Source organism: Barbus barbus (genome assembly GCF_936440315.1).
Source record: "Barbus barbus genome assembly, chromosome: 5".
NCBI lineage: Eukaryota > Metazoa > Chordata > Actinopteri > Cypriniformes > Cyprinidae > Barbus > Barbus barbus.
Window position 1 is genome coordinate 5,772,368 of NC_136733.1, and position 21,797 is coordinate 5,794,164.

At 38.8% G+C, this 21,797-nt stretch overlaps 3 protein-coding genes across 3 annotated transcripts; all 3 read left to right on the top strand.

Moving 5' to 3' along the window:
- Positions 1-2,207: 2,207 nt before the first annotated feature.
- On the top strand, positions 2,208-4,163 carry ccl19a.2 (chemokine (C-C motif) ligand 19a, tandem duplicate 2). Its single transcript, XM_079416832.1, has 4 exons — positions 2,208-2,368; positions 2,678-2,798; positions 3,064-3,177; positions 3,361-4,163. Exons 1-3 carry the CDS (start codon positions 2,275-2,277, stop codon positions 3,167-3,169), a joined length of 321 nt encoding a protein of 106 aa, XP_079272958.1. The 5' UTR covers positions 2,208-2,274; the 3' UTR covers positions 3,170-3,177; positions 3,361-4,163.
- A 936-nt stretch (positions 4,164-5,099) lies between these two features.
- LOC306869290 (C-C motif chemokine 19-like) lies at positions 5,100-7,491 on the top strand. The gene is made up of 4 exons (XM_079415982.1): positions 5,100-5,292; positions 6,093-6,216; positions 6,420-6,540; positions 7,002-7,491. The coding sequence occupies exons 1-4, from the start codon at positions 5,217-5,219 to the stop codon at positions 7,038-7,040; spliced, it is 360 nt and encodes a 119-aa protein (XP_079272108.1). The 5' UTR covers positions 5,100-5,216; the 3' UTR covers positions 7,041-7,491.
- Positions 7,492-7,796: 305 nt separating this feature from the next.
- Positions 7,797-20,473, top strand: LOC306869836 (tectonic-2-like). Its single transcript, XM_079416762.1, has 18 exons — positions 7,797-7,932; positions 8,205-8,318; positions 8,655-8,728; positions 10,903-11,104; positions 11,488-11,588; positions 12,448-12,647; positions 12,813-12,933; positions 13,034-13,172; positions 13,567-13,647; positions 14,204-14,314; positions 14,408-14,482; positions 14,593-14,682; positions 14,759-14,876; positions 14,972-15,075; positions 19,017-19,164; positions 19,329-19,472; positions 19,648-19,736; positions 20,118-20,473. The coding sequence occupies exons 1-18, from the start codon at positions 7,845-7,847 to the stop codon at positions 20,231-20,233; spliced, it is 2,115 nt and encodes a 704-aa protein (XP_079272888.1). The 5' UTR covers positions 7,797-7,844; the 3' UTR covers positions 20,234-20,473.
- The last annotated feature ends 1,324 nt before the right edge of the window (positions 20,474-21,797 follow it).

A 21,797-nucleotide genomic window follows, 5' to 3' on the forward strand; every position in this document is an offset into this window, starting at 1 on the left:
CGTGCACACACACAGCAGTGAACACACACCCGGAGCAGTGGGCAGCCATTTATGCTGCGGCGCCCGGGGAGCAGTTGGGGGTTCGGTGCCTTGCTCAAGGACACCTCAGTCGTTGTACTAAGGGTGGAGAGAGCGCTGGACATTCACTCCTCCCACCTACAATCCCTGCCAGCCCGAGACTCAAACCCGCAACCTTTGGATTACGAGTCCGACTCTCTAACCATTAGGCCACGACTTTAAAAGAGTAAAGAAAAACTGTATGGAAAAAGTGATTGTATAACATAGAGGTACACTCCTGGGCAAAAAATGGGTCAAAGTCAAAAATTCATAAATATAAAATTTTTATTGGTGCACATTTGAACATTTTAACCACAAACCACTGGTCAGGAAATTATCAAGAATTGCACAAATACTGTAGATGATGTAATTTAGAACAGGATATAATTTCCTTTTATTTTTAAAGGTTTTAAGCCATGTGGGTAAACTTGCAGACTATTTTTTAAGGAAGAAGAGTCAATGTTGTCTCACTCAATGTTGATAGCTTCAAACAGTTAGTAGCTGAAAAATGTCTTCCAGTTAGTTGGAGTTTAATGTGAGACCAAATAGGGTTCAAATCTGGACTCTGACCAGGCCAAAACACGAGCCTGATGGACTTGTTTTCAAACTGCTTCTTGGTTATCTCTGTAGTGTGGGCAGGAGCATTTTTCTTAAAAAAAAATAACATCTGATTGTTCCTCTTTAGATAACAACTTTTCAGTTGTGGGAAGCAAGCCATTCTGCAATATTCTCTTATTCTCAATTGACTTTTCACAGTGAATCAGCTCATCAGTACCAGCATCACTGTGGTAGGTGCATTCAGATCTTCAAAAACAGCGCTCTGGTGCATCACCATACAGCAAGTGATTTATCTTGATTAATCACTCCACATAATTCTGCCGAAAACTTCTTTCTGTTTTTGATGTTTTTCTTAAACAGCTATGTTGCCAGTAACTGTAAATAAGATCATAAAAAGATTCCAAAGAGAAATTTTAAATATTATGGTGCAGCCACATCACTGTTCCGTGGTTTTAACACTATTTTACTTGGACTTTTTTTGGGGGATGTGAAGAATAAAAATAACATTTTAAACTTCATAGCAATTTTTTGTTCGTTCTGACATGAATATGATAGGTTACTGGCATGAATAGACCATGTTGTTTTTGGAAAGCTACAGTAAATCAGAGCGGTAAAAGTCAACGTTGCGCCAAGTTGTGCTTTTTTAAAAACGAAACTGAGTAGTGCATATATGGGTGGAAGGCAGTTCTTTTGAAAATTAAGCAAATAAAAAAACCTTTTCATTTAGCAGTTGAGCCCAGGTCAGTGTTGAATTGTACTTGCACATTTCCCCTTAGTCTATTCACAATAGTGATGCTCTTGGCGATGTTGCTTCACGGAATAGCACACACCCTTGGACCTGTTCCAAGCTCTCTGAAATCAAAAGACATTCAAACTATTCAATATTAAGTTAATGACATGTTTGGATCACTTTAAACACGCTTTTGTTGAACATGGAAGTTTGGAAAGGTCTAGATTATGCTGTCTCCGCTAAAATAAATTTTACACAAATTTGGGAAAATTGATTTTGTCCATCAGTTCAAATGTTAAGAGTATGCTAAATTGAAATACAGTGGGGCCATTGAAAATCTGGGATTCAAATTTTTTAAAATAAGCAGAATGTTTTGGCATGTGCGCATATGAATTATTATAAATCAGATTATGAAAAAAATATATGCAGATAATTCAGTCTATAATATTAATTCATATGCACATACTAAGAAATTGCGCATTATTTCAATTCACTCAAATTGCTAAGAGCATGAATATAACATTTTATTGTAAAAAAAAAAAAAACTGTAGTAATCTAGCAGCAGAAATCTGATTTTGATCATTTCTTTAGTGAAAACAAAAGTTGTGAGCATCAAACCGTTATGCAACTTTGTTAAGAAAAACTCTTAACATTTCTCTGAGAATTCAGCTGGATTTGTGTGTGTCTGGTTGTTTATGAGCTGCCAAATCAATTATCAGGTCATGCACCCCTGCGGACAATTCTACGGGAATGGAGGGGAGAAAAAAACGGTAAAGAATGTGGGAATGATAAGTGAAACTGATGCATTTACAAGATAGGGGTGGAGCAAGTACGGTAAGTCTTGGCTTAAAAGTGAAAGTTTGCTCATTTTTTGGTGTATAAATACCTGCACCTGATACCTGCTTATCACACCTGTGCACAATTGTCTGATGATCTTGTGGCGACCAAACACAAAGACAAGAATGCAGACCGCTACAGTAACTCTCCTGGTCATTGCTGCAGTCCTCTGGGGCAACACTGAAGGTAAGAAACATTAAAACACCTTGTTTAATGGAACACATCTTGCAGCTTCTCAGAAGCATCCTGCAGCATTTCAAACTGAAACTTAACTGCAGCTCATGATTAATAAATAAGGAAAGTACCATTCTTGGCTTTTTCTATGCTGGCTTCTTTCTTAGGGATGTAGTTATAGTAACTGTGGGAGCAAGTTCCCGTATGTCCAGAAATGTGCAGAAATGGGCCAAGTTTTGTTCTTGCACACAAGGTCAAATGCATATAGAGTGGAGGGCTTTTCGGTGAAAAGCATAACTAATGCCATCCTTTCATTCTCAGCTTTTTCAGACACAGCTGTGGACTGCTGTCTGACCACCAAGGACACTCGCATTCCAATACAGCTTGTTGCATCCTACTTTCACCAAACCACAGAGAGTGGTTGTGCCATTCCAGCTACTGTGTAAGTTCCAGTTCAGGTGCATTACTGGCATTTATGGTTCCATGAAGAAACTTTAACATCCATGGTTCTTTATACTGAAAAAAGTTTATTAAAAATATTCTTCACACAATGAAAAAGAGTTCTTTTAAGAACCGTTCACTAAAAGGTTCTACAAAAATGGTTCTCTATGAAAACCCCCTTTTGGATTTATTTTTAAGAGTTTTGACTTCATTGATTCTAAACTAGGTTTATATTAATGCATGTTTCCTTCTTTCTGTTCCCATAGATTCATCACAAAAAAGAACAAGAAACTGTGCGCTCCACCAGAGAAGAACTCCTGGATTACCAAGATCATCACACACTTAGAGAAGAAGAAGAAACCTTCTCAGTAGGAACACAGGTACGAAAAAACTTCCCCTCTTCAAGCTCATAGTTCTGCTCTTGTTAGTTCTGTGACACCTCACAGACATATTCAAAGCTAAATCAGACATTTAGCAGAAGTTGTGCACTTCTTCTTCCTTGAAACCTTTTTCTGGCTCCTGATAACAAAAATGTAATCTGGTTTCGTTTTCCTGCTTCACAGATGGGGTCCGAGCACGATGACCTTGTAACTGCACTGAGTAACACTGACACTGACCGGCAGGAAGTGACTACTCTAAATAATTAACTGCCACAGTGGTTTTTAAAAGTTATTTACAAAGCGTTTTGGAAACCATGCAGATTTGGGGAATTCATGATGGTCAGACTTTGTAAATGATTAAAAGCAGATATGCTATTTTGTTTCTATTTGACTGTATTGTTTTACTGTAGCAATTGCGTCTCATACATTTGCATGAATTATCCTGCAAGCTGTGTCTGTATTTTTTAGAACTTCTGTTAATGTATGTACTTTGTATGGCTGGAATTTTTCTAAGAATGATTTTGAAATAAATTCATTTTATTAAATCTCCTGTGCACTACAGTTATTTCATTTAAAACGCCTCACAATTATGGATGTTTATAGTAATATGCCTTGTTCAAATATTTGGGCTCAGTAAGATTTTTTTTGATTCTTTACAAAAGCCTCTCATGCTCACCAAGGCTTCATTTATTTGATTAAAATACAGTAAAAGCTGTAATATTGTGAAATATTTTTAGTGTTTAAACACGAACACAATTTTTTGTTGGTGAATGTATTTTAAAATATAATTTATTCATATGATGTAAAGCTGAATTTTCAGTAGCATTACTCCAGTATTCAGTGTCACATGACCCTTCAGAAATCATGACTTTTTTTTTTTTTTAGCAATGTTGAAATGAGCTTTGCTGCTTAATATTTCCTAGAAACCGTCAAATGTTTTTGTGAGGGTTCTTTTTTTTTTAAATAAAAAATATCTTTGTAACATCAGTTTTGATCAATTTAATCCATGATTGTCAAAAACAAAAATTTTTTTTCATCTTACTGACTCCAAGCTTTTGTATGATAGTGTATGAAATGGCAGAACATTTTTTTCATTTTAAATTTAGTAGATGCCCGTAAATTTTCACATGGCAAGTAATAACGATATCGAATGTTTATGCACAAGAATGCTGTCACAATCAGATGTTTGTGGTGTCAAACGCTTGAGTGATGATGATCCTTGATAAGCGGCACATAAAAAGAGTGTGTGCCACCTGAAATCGCTGGGACTTTCCTGTCTTATTCAAATGCACAATGGCAGTGCTGCATAAAAAGGCATGTTTACACCCACAATACATGTAGATTTGCTCTAGATTTCAAAGTGCTACACATTTTAGCATTTAATCAAATAACTCTCAGTTTACAACCTTAATATTCAGCCATTAAGCCAATCCATTCAAACCTGCAATAAACCCAACAGAATTCACTGTGTGCTTTCCAGTCACACACATGCCCCAATAATAAACTTTGTGACACTGAGTAAACATTAACAGTATGCAACATTTTTTTAACCTAGTGGAATCCCCAGTTCTGTATTGACAAGGATCAGTATCTAGAAGCCGACCAAACGGTTTGCCAGGTTTATCTGAACTGCTTCTTCAGTCATATCGAAACATTTGCCAGTCTGGTGTCCTTTGAGCGAGAAAGTATGTGAGAGTCTGTGAGAGTTTCTATGTGGGTTCAAGCGGAGAAGAGGAAAAGAGAGCGTGGAACAGATACACAGAATGTGATGCTTTGTGCCGTAAATTCGGCCCTCCTTCAAAAAAAAAAAAAAATCTTTTGTCCAGGTCACAACCTCTGCTGTTTTGACATTTGCTTTTTACAGGACAGGGGAGGGACTATGATTGACATCTGTGTAATAATGAAACTTAAGATTATCCTATAAAGCAGGGGAGATGGAGCAGTGAGAGGAGAGTGTCAGAGAAGAGACAAAGATCCTCCAGCTGCTTCAGCAGGACAGACAAGACACTTGTTCCACCATCTCATCTCCTGTGGTTACCATGGCTTCAACCCTCGTATCTGCGCTGAGCATGATTCTCTGTGCATTGGCGCTCATTCTCTACAGCAGTCCGGCAGGTAAGTCATGTTTTCTTCCTTCATCTGTTTTATGTGCTTCACGAGTGAATGTGATCTATTTGTTCATTTTTTCTCATTTATATCTTCTGATCCTTTATATATGATAGCAGAAGTGTCACACAACTCAACAATTCTAATTAGTAATCTTTTAATATTAATTTTTCAGATTAATTAAAATCTACTCATCTAAAAAGATTCAAACTGTGAGTCATCCCAACAGTGATCAGTCATTTTATTTATAATTATAATTATATATACATATCATACTATTATGAATTATTTTATTATTATTATGACATATACACAGTTTTATTTATAAATTAAAAATGTGTATAAAACATGTCCTATTAATCTTTTAACCAAATTAATATAATTAAATATTATAATCTATAATATAACACTTTTTTTTTAAATAATCAATTTGAAAAAGTCTTGAGAAATCCTATATATAGTATATATATGAAATAATAAAATTTCGTTCAAATGCCTTTAAAAAAAAAAAAGCAAAAAACAAATATATAAATAAAAATTAATTAGCATGTTTTAATTCACTGCTATGACAATGAGCTTTTTATTTGTAGTTAGTTATTACTCCCACTAAATTCCAGCTGTGCATTGCACATATGTTTCGGTTTATTGCAAACTATATAAGTACAGCATTATTCACACTAAAAGTTTTGATCCAAGACACTTCCTTTTTTTTCTTACATACAGACTTCTCTAGAGGCAGACACCCATTTTCCTATATTTCCATCTCTTGGCCCTTATTGTTTTTCTTTTTTTGTCTCAATCTCTCTCAGAGGCTCAGGCAGACTTAGCATTGGACTGCTGCCTGATGGTTAGCAACAAAGCCATCCCTAAACATGTCCTCCTCACTTATCGGAGGCAGTTCAGAGTTGGCGGCTGCCCCCGAGATGCTGTTGTGTAAGTATATTCTTCAAAGGAAACTATTGGACTGGCTCATGTGTGGGAGCCTGGGAGTGAACTCAACTATTCACGATCACATTGTCAAACAAAGCAGATGTGAAAGAGCCTGTTTAATGGGGAATTCCATTGCGCTTAACATACAATGCTCAAATTGTTTACTATTCTAGTCAAATAATATGCAAAAATCAACTCTCTTTCAGATTCATAACCAGGAAAGGTTTGAATCTTTGTGCCCCACCTGCAGAGGATGCGCAGTGGGTTAAAGAGACGATCAAGTTTCTGGACACCAGGCTCAAGAAGTGCAAAGAAATCAAATTTCATGTATGTAATTCACCGCATATTCATCACAACTTCACAGTTTTGTTTCCTCAGTCATCTTCTGTAGTATCTGATGACATAAAGCTGGTTGCACAACAGCTCGTCATTGTTATTGCATGAGCCCTGCAGCAGGTCACTTTCTCCTTTCTGGTTTTCATCTGACTCATGACATTGTTTATATGTAGTAGATCACGATTTGGATGTTATAGTCTTACTCATGAAAACCACAAACTATTCAGCTGTGAAACCACAAGCCAAAACATCCTCCTACGGCAAAGCTTTAAGCCGACCACCAACATTGAGGACTCAGACTGTGGTGCATGTTGCATTATTCATGTGCAGCAAATCTATATTAAAAATAATTCAAATAAGAACTATTAGAACAATTAAATTCAAGTAAAAGTGTAACATCTCTTTATAAGCAGGCTTTAACTAATGGTTTTCTCTGTGTTCTTTCATTTCAGGAGAAACGCTGTCACGCCCTGAAGAATTTGCCTTTTTGAGTGAACAAATACAGATTCATATATACTTTTAATGGCAGCTGATGTAGTCATTGTGACAAGCTCACTTCAGTTTCTAACACATTTAGGTTCAGCATTTTCAACCTAAACTCTCCAAGTCCTCCGATCTTCTCTGTAGTTGATTTTGTGTGAACATATTACTCTATTTTTTTATTTTGATGCAATCATCTTGTTGTATTTTTGAAATGAATAAATTGGTTGACAAAAATATTGTATTCTTCATATTAATTCCTGACTTTATAGACATGATAAATGCATAAACACATGGTAAAGTGCATATTTAAAAACCTCTCGCACACATAAACACACATTCATCGATCTAAATAGGGAATTGCACTGTAACTGTACTGTAAAACTAAATAGAATTACCATAATCTCTCCTAAACCCCAACTTTGACTATTTAAAACTGAATAAAAGTTTATTTACATAGTCTCTTTATTAATCATTTTCCATTTTTGTACACAATGTTGTACCCAAATGAACATCTAGGTCAGAAACACACAAAAATGAACTTTTTAGTGGGTCCTTAAAGTGAATTCCAGACAAATCCTAACCCTAAAATACAACTTTTGGCTTTTGGAAGTCCATAAAGACATTATTTAGAGTCTGCGTTAAGATTTAGCGTCTGCTGTCTGATTTTATTACCTCAAATCCACAGCTGCTGGGTCATTGAAGCACACGCACTAGCGCTAAACGCCACTGAGCGGCGCTAATGAGGCGATCTGTTCTGTGTGGCGCCGTCGCGCCAACACGAAGAAGAGGATTCACTATACCAACGCCACATTATGGCACGATTATCATCCTCTCACGTCGTATTTCAGTTTATATGTATAATTATTATGCTCTTAAATGACGGAACTATCTGTAATGTTGGTAAGTGAGCTTTGAGCGCATGAAATAGCAGTAAGACAGTCCTTGTTCATCACAAAACAAAATCAGCTAGCTGGACAACTGCTAGCAAACATCTTGTTGCCATGGAGAAACACAGCTTGAATGTACACTTAAGACATATATTAGTGGCCTTAATTAATTATATATTGATTAATAACTTAATGAGTATTTAAAAACCCTTATATTCCAAATACACATACACAAATGCAAATATGTAGTCAATAGCCTATGGAATGAATGTATGATTATTTCAGTGTTTCAGCCTGCGTTTATTCTGGCATCTGGTCCGAGAATATCATCCTTTCTGGTTGGAAATGTCTCTGGCGTTTCCTTCAGCCTCAGTGCGGTTTCATCCTCAAATGCAACAGGTAGATTATTTTTCAAAGCATGTCGATGCTATAATAGCTGCTATAAACAAATATATGTTTTTCAGAATCTAGTTTTTGGGCAAAGTTGTGTTTAAATATCCAGAAATGCCGTTATGATGTTCTGTTCATAAATAATAAATTGTGCATAATTAACTTTTTTTTTCATTAATCACAAGTGGTCCAGATTCAGAACATTTGGTCTTGCTTTACTTTAGGTTTCATGTAATATGTACATTTATTCATTAGCAGACACTTTTAGTAACTGTATAAAAATATTAAATCTGTAAGCTGTAATGCTTGGATTTTAATGAATGTTTTCATTGTGAACTTCTTCAGGTAGCATCCCGTCATCATCCTGTAGGCCGGTTACTCAAACACAGTGGAATCTTTCAAATGAATTAATTGGGAAGGTGAGTTGAACCTGCCGCATTAATAGTAGGTTTATGTATGAAGTATGATAGAGGGGCACAAATTAAATCTTCATTTCGATTAGGAGTTAGTTAGAGTCAGCAACATGGAGAATATGGGCAACATGGAAAGAATTTACCGCAGTAAACATGCATCAACACAACAAGCAATTAACTTGTAAAGGCCCTTTTGAAATATGAGGAAAATGAAATCTGTGTTATTAACCTTTATTCCAGTCAACCTGTCATTAAGCAGGGTGTGATCACCTACGCATCACGTTTTTGTGCATGACTGAAATTCCCCCAATGTTTTCCTGTTTAACCTTATCAGGTAAATAGATTGTACAGAGATTTATATGAGCTGCAGAACTTGCCCAGGGCAAGTTTAGTGGTCTTTTAGGGGATAACGTAGTAAAATGAGAAATTAGTTTCCTTTTTATTTCACCTCAGCACAGCTGTTTGCGATATTTCTACTACAGACAGTAATCAGTACCTTAGGACCTTTTTCTGGTGATTTCCACTGACGTGATATGTCACTTTCTTGTAAATTGCTGCAGTAAGAAAGCATCTTCCAAGAATAAATGTGACCGTTCCGACATTTGAAGTCAGTAAGATCAAAGATGCATTAAGTTGATCAAAAGGGATAATAAAGAGATTTATCAGAATCAGAATGAGCTTTATTGCCAGGTATGTTTGCACATACGAGGAATTTGTTTTAGTGACAGTAGCTCCACAGTGAGACAGAATGACAGCGACAGGACACAGATAATAAAAAATAAAAATAAAATAAATAATGTGCAAATATACAAAAATGGACAACGTGCCAAATAACACAAACACAATATACAAAACAGACAATTCGGTATGTTCCAGGTATGTTAGGTGCAAATTTGAAATTTAATAAGTATGTGTATTAAATAAAAAATAAAAAGTATGATTGTGTTGTGTGTTTCGTGTTTATTGTTAAGAGTTCAAATGTTCATGAGATGGATTGCATGAGGGAAGATTTATAATGTTGTAAACAGTTTCTATTTCAAATAAATGCTGTTCTTTTGAATTTTCAAATAATCAAAGAATCCTGAAAAAAATGTTGCACGTTTTCTACAAAAATATTAAGCAGTACAACAACTTTTTAACATTGATAATAATAAGAAATGTTTCTTGAGCAGCAAATCGGCAGATTAGAATGATTTCTGAAGCATCAAATTCGGCTTTGCATCACAGAAATAAATTACATTTCAATAAAAGATTATTATTTTAAATTGTACAATTATTTTAAATTAATAATATTTCACAGTATTGCTGCTTTTACTGTATTGTTGATCAAATAAATGCTGTTTTGGTGAGCAGAAGGGACTTCTTTTAATAAAAATTTAAAAAATCGTACCAACTCAAAACTATTGAACGGTGTAAATATAAATTTTCCACAGTTCTTAGACGATACACTTAAACAGACCAGTAGTATGAATTCAATAAATATCTTGTCGTGCAAGATATTTAATGAGATGGCTTTATTATAACATCCACAAGACAGGGTAATAATGTTATTCGTAATACTTTTCCTTTTAAATATCCCTTTAAATGATAATATTGTAATATTTGCTTCAGCTCATAGCATGGAATGGATCTGATTTTTTTTTTTTTTTAAGTGTATCTATTGTTGATATGAAATCTAGATGTCATCATATCGTCATCATCTGGAAGACTTCTTCAGTAAACATGATGGGAATATCCCTGACATTCAAGTTTGACAAACTGCAATCACATACCACTTTTGAATCATGATTATTTAGGGAATCACCTCAAGCAGAATCCTGACCAGAAGGAGCGGCTTACTGTACATTTTTAACGCTTGGTTTCCTTAATGTATAAATCAATGCTTTCCTCATCACACTAAATGATATACATTATTGTTTTGTTGAAATATCCTAAACCAGAAGTCTTCAGTGTCTTGCGTTTCTTCAGAAATCATAATATGCTGATTTGCTGTTCCAAGAACCATTTCTTATTATTATCAATGTTGAAAACAGTTGTGTTGCTTAATATTTCTGCTATAATATTTTTACAATTATTCTTCATTTTCTTATTTTTTAAAAATGAGACAATATGCCTGCATTACTGGAGTGTTGCACTACTGAATACCATTATATTCTCTCTTTTGATTATCATTATATCAGAATGCCATTCTTGTGCGACTGAATCTCAACCGCAGTCTACAGCTGTGTGGGAATGAAACATCTGTCCCGGACTGCTGCCTGGAGCCGCTGTGTCTCCAGGAGACTCTCCTCGTGTCTGCATGTGTGGATGAAACTCCCAAAGCCTCACTCCTTATACAGACCCAGATTTATGCCCAGATCGTCCCCAACAAACCCCCGTCTGGTTAGTGTCTGTTTTCATGTAACTGAATATGAGGTGCTGCAGTACATCCTAGTGGATTTTACTACTGTGGTAATCTTGGAGTACCATGATATTACCCTGGATAATGAGTATTCCTGTCGCTCAAACATTTGCATTAATATAGCAGAAGTAAACTTACAAATGGGGAACATTACGAGCAGTAGAGCATTGCTTAAGTAACAGCAAGGTCATGGGTTCAGTTTCCAGGGAATGCATGAATTGGTCATGTATTTTCCTTGAATGCAATGTAATACCATCATTTATACCATGGTACCACAATACTATTTCATAGAGTAATCATTGTACTTTAATGCTCATATACGATATATAATAATGTCTTTTGTGTGTGTTTTATTTATTTGCAGAAAATAAAACCGTCTTTACCAACCAAGTGTTTGAGCCTCTCGGCCGCTGCCCATGTGATGTTTCCCCAGGCGAGTGTGACATACGCTGCTGTTGTGACCAGGTAATAATTAAAGCATAGACAGCTGAATAACTGTTTCTAATATATCAATACTTTTCATCAAAACCGATTAAACCGAGGTCCTGACTCTCTGTGGTCATTAAAAATCCCATGGTACTTCTCGTAAAGAGTCCTGGCCAAATTACCTCTACTGGCCCTTGTCAATCATGGCCTCCTAATAATCCCCATCCACTTGATTGGCTCTATGACTCTCTCTCCTCTCCACCTGTAGCTGGTGTGGTGAGCGTACTGGCGCCATTGTACTGTGGCTGCCGTCGCATCATCCAGGTGGATACTGCACACTGGTGGTGGAGAGACCCCCCCACATGATTGTAAAGCGCTTTGGGTGTACAGCAATACACAATAAGGCGCTATATAAATGCATCATTCATTCATTCATTTTCATTGGCATTCTGCAGTTAATGATGGGGGGGAGATGCACGTAAGCACCCCTGGCTTAGATTTATAGAACTTTGCGCAGGTTCTGGCGTACGCACGCTTTTATAAATCTGAAAACCTTTGTGCGTACACAAAATCTAGCTTTTGTGCATATGTACACTTTTAGGATGAAACCTACAGAGAGTTTTATAAATGAGGCCCCTGGTTTAGCAACATTTAATAATATTATTAAAGAAAAATTACTTGCAGTGTCACAATTCATTCCAGCTCTCATTAGAATAATATCCCACACTCTTTTTTTATCCATTTTATGTGCACATTTTTACTAAAAAATCATGTTGTTTATGGAAATCTATGATTCATTTCTATGGAATGCTTCATAAAGCTGATCTGAGCTAAATATTAACAGAGGGGAATTAGGAAGTCTAAGGTTATATATGGGTGTTTTTTTGTTTTTTTTCAGGACTGTTCTCAAGAAGTTCTGGGGTTGTTTGCGACTCAGTGTCTTCCTGGACCTTTCGGGGGAAGTTTCAGTCCTGTTCCAGATTATCAGTGCTCAGCTCAGTCCTCTGAAAATGACCCTGATTGGTTCCCCTTCCTCTGTGTCACCCCCCCCTCAGACAACAACCCCTTTCTGGGACTTTTCTACAATGGTGGGACAGTGTAAGGAGAGGAAGTTTTTTTTGGTGCCTTTTGTTTTGTTCATATATTATTACACTTATACACTTGTAATTCGTGCATTATTATTACACTTAAGTAAAATGGACAAAAGTTGTGGGTTTTTTTAGAATTTGTTTATCAAAATACATTGATACATCGATTTTACAGCTCTCCAAATCCTCGCCCATCATTTCAAGACCTGCAGATGACAGCTCCTGTACCTCTCATTAACTACCGCCAGGGGGATCCAATATTCACTAAGGATGACCAGTACTTCACCATCCCACAGGTTAGATGCAGCAACATTGCTAGTGCATGTATCAGTTTATATGAGTGTGGTGCTTTCGTGCATGTGATATAAATATTAATCCCAGTTGTGTCGTGAGCAGAACTCTGGACTGGGCCAGTGTGGGGAAAATGCTCCAGTGGCATTTTTGGAAAACCTTGAGTCTCAGTGTGTTAGGAGGCTGCAGTCCTGTCCACCACCTTCTGATGACCTGAGAGTGGATATTAAAGATGGATGGGGAGGTAGAGAAACAGTATAACATTTTTCTTTCCAATCCTCCTTTTATTATCACAACCAAACACGAGAACATCAAGCACAGATTACAACAACTTTTCAACTTTTCTTATCGGCCCTGTAACAACTCAAGGTTGAAATGTATTTACAAAGGCTTTGCAAAAAGATGCATGCAATTCCTGAACCTGCATAATCAAAAAACAAAAAAAATCTAATATCACTTTATGCAATTTATCAGTGTTTTAAAATGCAACATTACACTTTTAAGGAATAGTGTGTTTATAGTAACTATAGACTCTAGTGGTTATAGTCTACCCTCAATGCTATATGTAAATATGTCTTTCTGTGCATGCATGCAAATACGCATATGTGTGATTGTTTAAATGTTTGCATATGTTCCAGGTATCGTCACAGTCAGTGTTGTGGATGAAATAGCCGATGACCTCAGATTATTTCTGTCAAATTCTCGTGAGCCCATATTTGGTCAGTTGCATGAACATTTCCAGCAGTTTTTAATACTAAGTATATTAAATATTACATCTAAATATTTTGATTATATTACATTTAAAGAGATTTTGATTATTAATGTAGTATACAGTATCAATGATTTACACTATTGTTCAAAGGTTTGAGGACTGTAACAATTTTTTTGAAAGCAATTAATGCTTTTATTGAAGTAAAAAAAAATGTGTGGAATGCGTTTTATATAAAACAAAATATACAGCACAGCTGTTTCCAACATTTTCAACAATGCTTTTTGAGCAGCAAATCAGCATATTTAGAATGAATTCTGAAGGATCATGTGACACTGAAGACTGGAGTAATGATGCTGAAAATTCAGCCTTGCATCACATGGATAAATGCAGTCGCATGCAGTATAAAAGATCCCAAACCTTTGAATGGTAGTGTACATAGCAAATAATAATACAGAAAATATTACTATCATATCTCTTTTAGTGACATTTCTTGACAAGATTGACATGAAATGTAAACTTGGAAACATTTTCATTGTGTAATTATTATATATATTTTTTTAAAGTGCCACAACAGTGTGATGTTGTTGTGGCCTTGCGTTACACTCTTTACTGGAGTGAGAACGGCCTTACTGCCATAACCGTGACACGGACCACTGCGAACATCACCGTACCTGGTGAGTCTCACAATATGACACACCTCTTCACTTCACTGTTTTCTTATGCTCTCCCTATCATTTTTCTCTCTTTCTCTTTTGGCTCCTGTCTAGTATCTTTGACCAGAAGATACTCTGCAGTGTTTGTGAATGGAAATGAAACATCTCAGTCGAATTCTGGCAATCCAGGTTTAAGGAACTCCCATGATTCATCAGTTTGAGATGCTCAGGAACATTATATTAGGTCAGAAAATTATTTATCATGCATTACACTTTTTTTCCCCCTAATGTTTGTACAGGTTACCAGGTGAAGAGGCCAGTGATTGGTGGTATTTTGGTCTCTGATGCAGACGTTATACAGAGGGCCCATATCAATCTCTGGCGACCAGGTAGTGCAGCATATGCATATTCATCAAACTATAAACAAAAAAGCATTATTTTGATTCTGTGCTGTGTCCTCTGCAGGTGGAGATAGTCTGTGCTCCTCTGCTGAACTGAGACCAGCTCTGTTTGGGATCAACTCCACGTCAGGCTGTATGATTCCTGTGAGTCTGCTGAATATGACGCAGTGCAGTCAGTTGAGGTGAGTAACACCACTGAAGGGTTTTGAGCACAATGCAATAGATTCCTGTAGAACAGTTTCATCTGAAAGGGCTTCTTTTGCATGTGGTTTCACAGAGAAACAGTGCGTGACATCCTTGTTGGATTAGTGCCTGCTACACACGTCTCCACAACAGGAAAACCAAACTTTTCCAACCTATCTGACTGGGTCAACATTACTAGTAAGCACTACGTTGTACAATTATCTGTAATATGTACAGTATAATATATCAAACTGTTTTAGAGTCTAGTTATACTTTGTCTTATAAAATGCGTAGTTGCAGGTTTAAATTTCGATCAGACTGTCTACACTACCGGTCAAATGTTTGGAATCATTTTTTAATAAGCATTTTCATTTACATGCACACAAAATCTGCATTCATATGATCAAAATTACAGTAGTATTGTAAAGTATTATTGCAATTTAAAATAACCTTTTTATTTTCATATAATTTGAAGCATAATTTATTAATGTGATTCAAAGCTGATTTTTTTTTTAATCATTACTCCAGTCTTCAGTGTCACAATATCCTGCAGAAATCATTCTAATATGCTGATTTTGTGTTCATTTGTTACAAATTATTGTTGGTGTTCACTGTTCAGTTATTAGAAGGATTATGATTACACTGAAGACTGGAGTAATGATGCTGAAAATTCAGCTTTGTCATCTTACGAATATATTACATTTCAATACGATATGCATCAATAGAAAACATTTTAAATCACAATAATATTTCACAGACAGTATTACTGTATTTTTGATCAAAATGAATGCAGCCTTGATGAGCAGAAGAGACTTCTTTCAAAAACATAAAAAATCCACCTGAAAAAGCTGCTTTAAGTGATTGAATGAAAACGTCTTAGGTTACTTGTGTAACCCTAGTTCCTCGAGGGAACGAGACGCTGCGTCGACGACGCTTTGGGGAACGCCAACAGCGTAACCGGCTCTGAATACCAATCAAATCTGTCCAGAAATGGGAAGGGACGTCACGGGCGAGGTGACGTAATGACCAGCTGGTATAAAAGCACGTGCGGGGAAACCGGCATCAGCTTCTAGAATGAAGCAAGCGCTGGCAGGGATGCCGGAAGTGTGGCTCCGTGACGCAGCGTCTCGTTCCCTCGAGGAACTAGGGTTACACAAGTAACCTAAGACGTTCCTCTTCAGGAACTCGAGCTGCGTCGACGACGCTTTGGGGAACGAGATACCAACGGCTCCAGACTTCCGCACCCCTGCCCTGTGTGTCCAAAAAAAAAGGTGCAAGCTAGGGCAAGAGAACGGAAGAACCTGGAGTGGCTCGCATGTCCAGGCCATAGAAGCTGACGAAGGTCAGAGGCGTGGACCAACCCGCAGCGTTGCAGATGTCCTGGAAGGGACACCTGCGAGAAAGGCCTTGGAGGCCACCACACTCCTAGTGGAACGAGCCCTGACTCCCTCATAAGCCATGTGAATGGCATCCACAATCCACCGTTTGAGGGTCTGCTTGGAAGCAGGCAGACCCCTCTTAGGAGGACCGTAGCACACTAGCAACTGGTCCGTCCTTCTCCACATGGCAGCTCTGTGGACGTACGCGTTCAGTGCTCGCACTGGACACATACGGTTTAGCTTCAGCTGGTCAGGCTCCCGAAAAGGAGGAGGACTTAAGGGCCTGCAGTACGACAGGCTGTGGTGTGACAGCCAAGTCCAAAGGTGGGACCCGGGACCGTACCGGAGGCCTTAGCCTCAGTGCACCACGGAGGAAACGTGTAACTAGGGGTTGTGCGCCTACTGTCGATCCACCCAGAGGGGTGTGGTAAGCAGAAATTGCCGCCACATAGACCTTCAAGGTGGAGTGGGCTAACCCTGCGGAGAGTCGAGCCTGCAGGAACTCCAGCACTGTACCTACTGGGCAGTTAACTGGGTCGAGCTGGCGATCTTCGCACTATGAAGTGAAGAGTCTCCACTTCAGGGCGTACAGTTTCCTCGTAGAGGGAGCTCTGGACTGGAGAATGGTCTCCACAACCTCGGTTGAGAGACCGGAAGCTATCAGCTGTGCCCCCTCAGGGGCCACACTGACAGCTTCCACAACTCCGGGCAGGGCTGCACAAGGGTGCCTCCTGCCTGTGAGAGGAGATCCCTCCTGACTGAAATCTCCCAAGGGGAGCCGTCGAGGAGGAAAATCAGGTCCGAGAACCATACTCGGCCCGGCCAGAACGGGGCTACCAATAGCAGCCGGTGTCCGTCCCGGTGCACTCTCTCCAGAACTCCAGGGAGCAGAGCGATCGGGGGAAAGGCGTACAGACGCAGCCTCGGCCACGTCTGTACCATGGCATCCAGCCCCCTGGGGAGCTGGACGACGTAGAGAGTACCAGAGGGGACATTGCGCTGTCAGTAGCGAAGAGGTCCACCTGAGCCTGGCCAAATACTCTCCAGATCTGCTCCACCACCTCGGTGTGAAGCATCCATTCCCCGGATAACAGCCCCTGCCTCAACAGGGTGTCTGCTCCGACATTGAGATGCCCAGGGATGTAAACAGCTCTCAATGAGAGGAGTTTGCCCTGGGCCCACACAAGGATCTGGTGTGCCAACTTGTACAGGGGGCGCGACCGCAGACCTCCTTGGTGGTTGATGTAGGAGACCACTGATGTGTTGTCGGTGCGAACTAACACATGGTGACCTCTCAGGTCTAGGAGAAAGTGTTTCAAAGCCTGAAACACGGCAAACATCTCGAGCCTGTTGATGTGCCAGGCGAGATGACGACCTCTCCACCGACCTTGGGCAGGGTGGCCACTCATGACCGCTCCCCAACCGGTGAGGGATGCGTCCGTCGCTAGCGTTACGCGGCGACAAGGAGCTCCCAACACCAGGCCCTGGGACAAGAACCAAGGTTGTCTCCACATGTCCAAGGCACGTAGGCACCGCCGCGTGACCTTGATCATGCGAAGCAGGTTTCCCCTCGGGGAGAACCCCTTGGCCTTGAGCCACCACTGTAGGGGTCTCATGTACAGCAGGCCAATAGGTAAAACGTTGGACGCAGCCGCCATCAGACCCAGCAGTCTCTGAAACTGCTTTACAGTGAGTGACTGGCCTTCTCTCACTCTCTCGACTTCTGTGAGGATCGACTCGATCCGAGCAGGGGACATACGTGCCTGCATCGTGGTCGAATCCCACACCACCCTCAGATAAGTGGTTCTCTGTACTGGAGAAAGAACACTTTTCTTGGCGTTTAGTCTTAACCCCAACACTTTCATGTGGGCGAGAACAGCACCTCGATGCTGAACCGCCCTCCGCTCTGACCGAGCGAGAATCAACCAATCGTCGATGTAATTGAGTATGCAGACGCCCCGAAGTCTCAACGGAGCTAACGCGGCGTCCACACACTTCGTGAAAGTGCGGGGTGAGAGTGCTAGGCCGAAAGGAAGTACCCGATACTGGTAAGCTTCGCCCCCGAAAGCAAACCTCAGGAACCTCCTGTGAGAGGGAAGAATGCGTCCTTCAGATCGATCGCGACAAACCAGTCCTCGGACTTGATTTGAGACGCGACCTGCCTGAGCGTGAGCGAAGGGGTGGCGAGCACCTCAGCTCCGCTACGGTCCCGGGCTGAAGAAACTGAGACACGCGCTCGCTGGAGACCGCTGCGCCCTGAAGCACCGTAAGTGGCTGGGTTGGCAGAACGATCTCCTGAGGGCGCTGGAGGGCGGCGATCGCTGTGTATTGCAGCGACCGTTGCTCTACCCCAGCGGGGGCTACCCTCATAGGCCCTGGCACACCACCATCAGGGCCTCTTGGCCGAAGACTGCCGCCGCGTGCCTCGCTCCCAAGCAAAGCACAAATAGCGTTTGCACGGAGGAACACACAGCCTGTATTGCGCCTCACTCTCTCTCCCATACTTGGTTTTGCAACCACGTTTGGACATCATTCACAGACAGACAACGGTAAATATGACTCACAAGACACAGAGCGCTTAGCTGAATGACAGAAAGCTGATGCCGGTTTCCCCGCACGTGCTTTTATACCAGCTGGTCATTACGTCACCTCACCCGTGACGTCCCTTCCCATTTCTGGACAGATTGATCGCTTTCCCCAAAGCGTCGTCGACGCAGCTCGAGTTCCTGAGGAGGAACTATTCTTGCTCTTTTATTTCAGCTTCAGTGCAGAACACCAGTCAGCCAGCAGAGAGCAGCAATGGAGAGTGCTCTGCTGTTCCCACCCACCTCCACATCCACGTGTGGAACGGCATCATGGGAAGTGTGCAGGGTGTGCCTCAGACATTCATCCAGGCAGTGGAGATTAGGTGCAGGACTGCTTCATTCAGCCTTGTATTGTTCTTATCATCTCACTTTCCTGATAGCAAACATGATTGCTTTTCAATAATGTTTGTGATGTCTGGATGCATATACAGACTTTTGATACTTTGAGAACGGTCTGTTTTGCATTCACTCTTTTTCCAATTTTCAGTTTCATAGAAACAGCATGGAGGATAGAGTGTGGTACGGGCATGGTGAACCCATGTTTAAACATAGAGCTAATGCAAAATTTCCCTGTGACCTCGTCTGTGACCTTTACTGACAATCCTCTTATTACTCAACCCCCTAGATCCAGGTGGGTCACATAATTGAGATTAGTGTATAGATACAGTTGCATTTTAATTTCTAAATGTATTTATATTTACAGTTTCAATTTCAAGCTTGCATATACAGCATTATTTCACAAGTCCATATAAGTCATGCAGTCTCATGAACTCTGAAAGTTTATTCTGGAATCTTCTCTGCTGCAGGTTCAGTATTAACTTCACAGAGTTCGACTGTGACAGGAACGATGTGTGCTGGCCCGAGCTGGCCTTCCCTCTCACAAGATACTATACTGGTGAGGGCTTGGATTTTTTATGGTTACTAATAGAATGAGACAGAAAACATTTGACACTATATCATTTGTGTTGGATTCTTTGCTGAAGTTGTAGCACATTCTTAAAATAAGTTATCTCTCATGTTTTGGTATATTTGAATGGTTGATGTGAAATTTTAAAACATTTTTTGTAATTCTTGTGTAGACATTTTTGGGGACAACAAAATATTTATGCTTTAAAAATGTAATTATTCACACTGCAGAACTGTTTAGGTGAGCTGCTCAGTGCCTAAACATACATTTTCTCTTTTACAAAAATGTATAAATTTTAACCTAAAACATTAAATCAGTCTTAAAGTATGAAATAGGCTTTTTTATTTCTTTATTTGTATTTTTTTGCAGGTGAGCCGTATTCCCAGGCTCTGGCTAAAGGTCTCATTCTAGTGTTCTTCTTCATCGCTGCGTCTGTTTTAGGAACACCATGGAAACAAATCAGACAGGCATGGAATACTGCTTAATTATGAAAGAAAGCAAGAGATAGAAAAAGAAAATGATCTATCAAAAATAATTTTATAATCAATTGTAAATAGCTGTAAAGATATTATTTATTTCCCTTTTCTGGTTTGTAAAAAATGTCTTTTATGAATTATGATGTTTTGAAAACTTTTGTAGGTCACATTTATTATGTGCAAAGAACTTTTGTACTTTTTTTTTATTAAATATTGAATACAAAATAAAAAATGCACATGTCTCATATGAAAAAACAATGTTTTGTTTCTTGCACTTCTATATATGTAACAAACTATCACATATTAATAATAGTAACTGATGATGATAATAATAATAATAGCAACAACATTAATATAAATTATTTATAATATCATTATTTTTGTAAGTAAAAACATTATTTAGTTTCATGCATTATGTAACAAACTATCACATAAAATAATAATGATAATTTAGTTTTTACACTAACATATTTAACATATAATGTAACATAATATATTATATATTACATATATATATATATATATATATATATATATATATATATATGTATATATGTATGTATGTACGTGTGTGTGTGTATATATATATATATATATATATATATATATATACATATATACATATACAGTCATGGCCAAAAATATCAGCACCCTTGGTAAATTTTGAAATAAATTATGAAATAAATGTTTTTCTCAAATACACGTTGGACACAATTATTGGCACCCCTAGAAATTCATATGAGTAAAATATCTCTGAAGTATATTCCCATACATATTCACAATTTTGAGCACTCCATGGTGATTATGAACATGAAATTATCCAGCCATGGTTTTCTGTTTTACAGAAATATAAATAGGAGGGAAAACAAAGCCCAAATTCCCTTAATCATCCATTACAATGAGAAACACCAAAGAATATATTTCTGATGTGCAGCGAAAGATAATTGAGCTTCACAAATTAGTGAAGTGGCTTTAAGAAAACAGCTAGAGCAGTGAAAATTCCCATTTCCACCATCAGGGCAATAATTAAGAATTTCCAATCAACAGAAAATGTTACGAAACTGCCCGGAAGAGGACGTGTGTCTATATCGTCCTAATGCACGGTGAGGAGGAGAGTCTGAGTGGCTAAAGACTCTCCAAGGACCACAGCTGGAGAATTGCAGAAAATAGTTGAGTCTCGGGGTCAGAAAACCTAAAACAAATGGTCAAACAGCCCCTACATCACCACATGTTGTTTGGGAGGGTTTCAAGAACAATTCTCCTCGCTCATCCAAAAACAAACTCCAGCATATTCAGTTATCAGACACGACTGGAACTTCAAATGGGACTGGCTTCTATGGTCAGATGAAACAAAAAAATGAGCTTTTTAGCAGCAAACACTCAAGATGTTCCCCATGTGTACAATGAAATATACTGCTGTATTTTTGATGTTGTGGGCCTATATTTCTGCTGGAGGTCCTGGACATTTTGTTTAGATACAGAGCATCAAAAATTATATCGAATACCAACAGATAAAAAAATCAATAAGTGCCTGACTCTGTAAGAAATCTTATAATGGGCCATGTTTGGATCT